We start from the raw sequence: 7255 nt of genomic DNA, 5'->3' as shown, positions 1-7255 counted from the left end.
ATTATTACAAACTAAACATTAAAACTAGCAGCTATAATAATTAATTTATCAACTAATTACTCTTTATTTTATTATTAATATTATTATTCAATTTGAATATCATCATTTTATTTTACAAACTAAACTTTGAAATTAGTCATTTAAATACTTAATTTTAAGTTAATTAATTATCCATATTATTTTTATTATTATTACTTTTGTTGTTTTGTTATTATATTATTTGATGTTATTTGATTTGAATATCACTCTTTTACTCTACAAACTAATCTTCAAAAAAAATAGTAAATAAAATAACCATAAGTTAATAAATGTATTAAATAATTATCCTTGTTGTTGTTATTATTATTATTATTATTATTATTATTATTATTATTATTATTATTATACTTATCATTTCATTTTATAAAAGAAATATATTTTATTTTTCTATTAATATTCTACATGATCATATGTCATGAAATAGTAGAAAATCAAACTTCCATACATTTCTCACCAACTATTTTCACAAAGTCATATTAGAACATCTATAAAACTATTCATGCAAGACTTATAAATATTTGATAAAGACATATTTACTACAAAAGTTGAAAAGTTAGAAAGCATGGGCAAAAGTAGATAAATTTACATTATTTTAATATCTTACAACTAGTATAAATAGGGGCATTTCTCACCCCATTTTCATTCATTCATTCACAAATCATCTTTCTTACCTCTTTAGTTCCTTCTTTCTCTAGTTTCTTCATGTAGAAATATTAGTTTTAGTTGTCGAAGTTTTCACGGTGTCGGTTTGTAGTTTTTAGAGTTATTTTGGGGTCAAATTTCTTCTAAAGTTTTAAAGGAATTTGATACATCAAAGTTCTGCTCAAATCATTTTCATAAGTAACCGGTAAGCCGTTATAATTTAATTATTTTAATTATGTTATTCATATAAAGATTATTTTAAGATTTCGACTTAAATTTCCATTCAAACGTCGAGATATTGAACTTATAAAGTCCAAGATAAATTTTACCATTTTAAGTTGTTATAATGCCCAAGTATTATTATAAAATTAAAATATTATTAGGAATACACTCTTGATAATTTTCTAAAACAAACAAATCCAATCGGGAGTATAGTCTAATTTATACTTGAATTTAATAACGATTTAAATATAATGGAGGTTATTATTAAATATTTTAAATAAATAAATATTTTAATTTGTAACGGGATTATGTTTATTTAACCGTAAATTATATTCTAATTATTTTATAAATTTCGTACAATTTAACTGTTATCGTAAATTAGGTTATGAGAAAACATCAGAGAAAACGCTCGTGGACTTTCAACAACGATCAACAACAAAAGGTGGGGGCAAGGTCTCGTATACGTTGGGACGGTTAGCGTAAAATAGCTTAATATATATATATATATATATATATATATATATATATATATATATATATATATATATATATATATATATATATATATATATATATATATATATATATATATATATATATATATATATATATATATATATATATATATATATATATATATATATATATATATATATATATATATATATATATATATATATATATATGTGTGTGTGTGTGTAGTGGTGACCAAGCCCTACTTGCGATAAATAAGTAAGGAGAGCCTATTCTCGAATAATGATTTTCCCAAATCACTAAAAGAAGTTATGCCGACCTTAATTATTTATCATAAGAATGATCTATGACAATTTGAGGTTGTATTGTGCTTACATTGTTTGATTAATTGTCTAATTATTTATTTTATTTATACTTGAATGATAGTGATTGATAGACTAAGAAAATGATCTATTAAGGAGAGAAACAACAACATTGATTAGATATTAAGTTTAGATCACCAATGAAATCAGGGAAGTTGGATACATTGAGTAGTTGTATTCGGTTGGGTTCTGGCTAAGAAAAAGACTTGGTCGACCATGTCCTTTACGATCCACCTCTCTTACCTGGGAAGTCAACCATACATTACTCACTGTATAAACTGAACTAGTTATATAGAGATAAGGATCACGCCAAGGAGAAATAGACAAGACATTTAATGGATTTGGCACTCAACCGAAGTAATTAGGTAATAACTATGACCTGAAAGGTTGATACGATATTTCCCAAATATTAACTAAATACTTATGGTTGAGAGTTGCTACAAGATGGTTGAGTGATCAAATAGACCTGCATTGAGGAATGTGTAAGTCCACTATCGTGCGGTATGGGACGTACGAGGTTGATCAGTCGCCTACAATCCCGACGGGGATTATTATTTATGCATGCTAGGCAAGACGAGGGTCTTGGCCTGAATCCTCAGGGACGATCGACTTATAACACTTGGACTCCATGTGAAGTTATGTGGCGTAGCTCTTGCTAATTGGGAGTACGTTGGTGGAATGTGGTCTTGTGATATCTGATGTTGGTATATGGGATAGGTATCCTTGACAGTGTTTAGTGGCCTGAGTCAGCATATTGTTCAGGGATGCATTAGAATAAACACTTATAGAGTATAGGTAAATATGGGATAAAGATACGCTTGTTCGAATAATTGTGGTTGTCATATATATACATATATATATATATATATATATATATATATATATATATATATATATATATATATATATATATATATATATATATATATATATATTACTATTTTACATCCTATTCCCACTTTTAAACTTGTACGTAAATTTTAGCCCTGTATTCTTTTTGTCTTGCATCTTTGGATTGATCTATGACGATCAGGCGACGAGCTAGACCATTTAGGAGGGAAGGCTATGGAGTGACAGATTACGATAATGTCAAGGCTGAAGGTTGCTAGCGTTTTGTCAAACGCTTATCACATCGTTACTACTACGTAATATTATATACAGTCAGTATAAGTTCCAGTCCTGTTGGACTTAGGAGGTCCTTCTGTTAAGCTTTCTTTTGATTTTCTTCATGTACTTTTATTTTAAGTTTTATCTATGTGGCAAGGCCACTAGTCTTAACGGTGTCAAACTTTATGTAAAACATATTTGAAGCATATATATGTGAAGTAGTATATTTTAATTAATTCAGTCTTGTTATTTAAAAATTTTAAATTTTCTGTATTTTATTTTAGAATTTCACTAATGGGACATAGGCTGTCTCATTTAATGGTATCAGAGCTGGTCAATTCAGCTCGGACTGTAAGTGTCTAGAGTTATACTGACTGTATCAAGTTGGATTCCAAACCGGATGATAACTTTTCTTTTGTGTGTTGAGTCTTCCTCTTGATAGCCTTTTAATATACTGATCTAGGAAGCGTCTTTAACACACTTAACTTATTCTTCTTTCTTTTTCCCCCAACGGTCACAAACCCAACGGTAACGTAACAGACACTTCACAAAATTCACTATATAAATACTTCACACCTATTCATTATTTTCATATCAATTTCAAAGTACTTATCCATACCTTACAAATGGCTAAATGTTTTCTTTTATTCATCACTCTTCTTGTCATTATCTTGTTTCTTATTGGTATTATCAAGCATGAAGAATTAGGTAAAGATTTCTTAGCAATAATGATAGTTATAGTTTTACCATTACTAGTCTTAGCTTGGTTTATTAATAGAGGTTTTTAAATGAAACATGGTCATGGTTTTTGTAATCGTTGTTATTGAATAAATTGATATGCTTTTGTTTATACACTAAATATTGATTATCTTTGCCAAAATTCTAGATATAATCATAACTAACGTTAAGCATTAATTCAACATATTAAACATAACATTGCATGTGAGAGAATTGACAAAATCCTTATCGATGAATCATTCATTGGGATATAAATATACATATTTATTATGTTCTTTATGTCTTGTGGATGAGTGAAAGAGAAGGTATTATCAAGCTGACACTCGAGATGTTCGTGAACTTGTTGCGGCTGTGTTAGTTCAAACACAACAAAATGCTCAAATCCTGCAAATCACTCGTGATCATCAACTTTTTCAGCAACATCAAAGAGAAACTGTGCATGAAGATACGGGGTTGAACTCGTTTCTGAAAGGTAAACCACCACAATTTGGTGGTGACTTTAATTTGGAGGGTGCTGAGAAATGGTTGCAAGAGATAGAGAAGATATTTTCGTTCACTCACTGTAGAGAGAATAGAAGAGTCGGTTATGCAACATTCATGCTGACAGGCAACGCTGAAGCCTGGTGGAGAGGAAAACATAGATTATTGGAAGAGGAAGGAAGAGAGATCAACTGGATCTTGTTCAAAGAAGAATTTTTGGGGAAGTATTTACCAAAGCTATGTAGGAAAGAGAAGGAGAGAGAATTCCAGAACCTGCGTCAAGGTATGATGACAATGGGAGAGTATACTAGGAAGTTTGAATCCTTGCTAAAGTATTCTGAATTTTACCGCTTGCATCCAAGGGAAGAATGAATGTGTGAAAAGTATCAAGATGGATTGAAATATGATATCTAGAGGGCGGTTCTACCTCTGCATATTATGTGCTTTGGTGAGTTGATAGAAAGATGTTTGGAGTTGGAAGGAATTAACAATAGGAAGAATCAATATGGATCAGGAGTACCAACCTGCAACAACAATCACAAGGGCCATTTTAACCAATACCATGGAGGAAGGACCCAACAAGGGGGTAGGCCATATCAAAGGCCTACACCATATCATAACCAGGATTCTAGGAGGTTAATGTTCAAGTGTTACAGTTGTGGAAGGGCACATCTTAACAAAGATTGTCCAAATAGAAATATTGGAGCTTGTTTTCGTTGTGGTCAGAAGGGCCATTTTCTCAAAGATTGTCCCCAAGGACAAAATCAACCAACAAGCCAGAAGAGCGTCCTAATAAACAATAACGATGTAGGGAGAGCAAGGAATGGAGGCCCAAATGTTGGTCAAGGACCTCAAAATCAGAACAAGCCAACCACAGGAAGAGTATTTGCAATTAGAGGAGCTGAGATCTCAAAGTCAGATGGGTTAATCCAAGGTATGTGTCTAATTGGAGATAAGTTGGTATCAGTATTATACGATTCAGGAGCTACACATTCATTTATATCTACATCTTGTGCGGAAATTTTGGGATTTGAAATTGTTGATCTCAACTATAAATTGACCATTAGAACTCCCTCGGGAGAAAGAATGGTAACTTGTTCAGTCTGTGCAGACTGCGCTGTAATTTTAGAAAATAGAAGATTCTTAGTAGATCTTGTAGTACTCCCGCTAAAAGACCTAGATGTCATCTTAGGAATGGATTGGTTATCAGCCAACGATGTAAACTTGGGGTGCAAGAAGAAAATTTTAACGTTTGGAGAAGATAGTGGAGAAGTCATAAAGGTGGAAACTCTCACCCAAAAATTTATGATGTTATTCTCTATGTCAGAAGGAGAAACCCCTAGTGTTGAAATCCTCTAGTGGTCTATGAATTCCCAGAAGTTTTTCTAGAAGAGGTTCTAGGTTTACCACCAGTTAGGGAAGTGGAGTTTCCTATAGACTTGATTCCAGGCACTGGACTAATTTCTATATCTCCTTATTGAATGTCACCCTCAGAGATGGCTGAGTTAAAGAAACAGTTAGACGAGATGTTAGAGAAGGAATTTATTAGACCGAGTGTATCGCCATGGGGAGCTCCAGTCTTGTTTGTTAAGAAGAAGGATGGTTCTTCTAGACTTTGTGTAGATTACATACAACTTAATAAAGCTACTGTAAAAAACAAGTATCCTTTGCCTAGAATAAATGACTTGATGGACCTGTTAAAGGGGGCATCGGTATTCTCGAAGATTGACTTGAAGTCTGGATATCATCAGATCAGGGTGAAGGAGGATGATATTCCAAAAATAGCTTTTAGATCCCGCTATGAACACTATGAGTACTTAGTAATGCCATTTGGTTTGAATAATGCTCCAGCAGTATTCATGGATTACATGAATAGGATCTTTAGGTCGTACTTAGATCAATTTGTTGTAGTTTTCATCGATGACATTTTGATTTATTCCAAGAATGAGGTAGAGCATGAAGCACATTTGAGAATTGTGCTACATATATTAAAGGACCGCCAATTGTACGTGAAATTCTCGAAATGTGAATTTTGGTTGAAGGAGGTACAATTTCTTGGTCATGTTATCAGTAAAGAAGGTATTGCAGTAGACCCGAGTAAAATCGAAGCAGTAACAAAGTGGGAAAGTCCAAAGAATGTTGGTGAGATTCGAAGTTTTCTTGGACTAGCTGGATATTATCGAAGGTTCATCGAAGGATTCTCAAAGATCGCTTTGCCTATGACTCAGTTAACGAGGAAGGGTAAGAACTTTGAATGGACAAAAGAGTGTGAAGAAAGTATTCAGAAGTTGAAGGAAAGATTGACTTCATCACCAATACTCATCTTACCAGACCCGTTAGGACGATTCGATGTGTATTGTGATGCGTCATACCAAGGTCTAGGTTGTGTGCTGATGCAAGAAAGGAAAGTGATAGCTTATGCATCAAGACAGTTGAAGGTGCACGAGAGAAACTACCCAACTCATGACTTAAAGTTAGCAGCAATTGTGTTTGCCTTAAAAATTTGGACGCATTATCTTTATGGATCAAAGTTCACTGTGTTAAGTGATCACAAAAGCCTGAAGTATTTATTTGATCAGAATCATAGTCCTTTAAAAATATTGATTTTGAGACAAAGGCGCTGGATGGATGATATTGTAACTCAAAATCATAGTCCTTTAAAGGAGGGGCACATCTTAACAAAGATTGTCCAAATAGAAATACTTCCCTAACCGGTGGTAAACCTGGAACCTCTTCTGGAAAAACTTCAGGGAATTCACAGACCACTAGAAGATTTTCAACACTAGGGGTTTCTCCTTCTGACATAGAGAATAACATCATAAATTTTTGGGTGAGAGTTTCCACCTTTATGACTTATCCACTATCTTCTCCAAACGTTAAAATTTTCTTCTTGCACCCCAAGTTTACATCGTTGGTTGATAACCAATCCATTCCTAAGATGACATCTAGGTCTTTTAGTGGGAGTACTACAAGATCTACTAAGAATCTTCTATTTTCTAAAATTACATGGCAGTCTGCACATACTGAACAAGTTACCATTCTTTCTCCCGAGGGAGTTGTAATGGTCAATTTATAGTTGAGATCAACAATTTCAAATCCCAAAATTTCCGCACAAGATGTAGATATAAATGAATGTGTAGCTCCTGAATCGTATAATACTGATACCAACTTATCTCCAATTAGACACATAC

The 7255-nt window shown here is 32.7% G+C and overlaps 1 protein-coding gene and 1 long non-coding RNA gene across 2 annotated transcripts; both read left to right on the top strand.

The window, feature by feature from the left end:
- Positions 1-702: 702 nt before the first annotated feature.
- LOC127084866 (uncharacterized) lies at positions 703-3076 on the top strand. The gene is made up of 3 exons (XR_007788816.1): positions 703-886; positions 1286-1345; positions 2773-3076. It is a non-coding gene; the product is annotated as an uncharacterized LOC127084866 (long non-coding RNA).
- Positions 3077-3472: 396 nt separating this feature from the next.
- LOC127079049 (uncharacterized) lies at positions 3473-5423 on the top strand. The gene is made up of 4 exons (XM_051019460.1): positions 3473-3626; positions 3733-3749; positions 3885-4347; positions 4525-5423. The coding sequence occupies exons 1-4, from the start codon at positions 3473-3475 to the stop codon at positions 5421-5423; spliced, it is 1533 nt and encodes a 510-aa protein (XP_050875417.1).
- Positions 5424-7255: the final 1832 nt, after the last annotated feature.

Source organism: Lathyrus oleraceus, chromosome 5 (assembly GCF_024323335.1).
Source record: "Lathyrus oleraceus cultivar Zhongwan6 chromosome 5, CAAS_Psat_ZW6_1.0, whole genome shotgun sequence".
Lineage (NCBI taxonomy): Eukaryota > Viridiplantae > Streptophyta > Magnoliopsida > Fabales > Fabaceae > Lathyrus > Lathyrus oleraceus.
Note: the sequence above shows the minus strand (reverse complement) of the source record. Positions and strands in the feature narration are given on the sequence as shown.

Excerpts from the sequence above, each read along its gene's own strand:
- LOC127079049 (XM_051019460.1), top strand. The coding sequence starts at position 3,473 with ATGGCTAAATGTTTTCTTTTATTCATCACTCTTCTTGTCATTATCTTG. Across the intron at positions 4,348-4,524 it reads ATTCCAGAACCTGCGTCAAG|AAAGATGTTTGGAGTTGGAA; the intron begins GTATGATGACAA and ends GTGAGTTGATAG.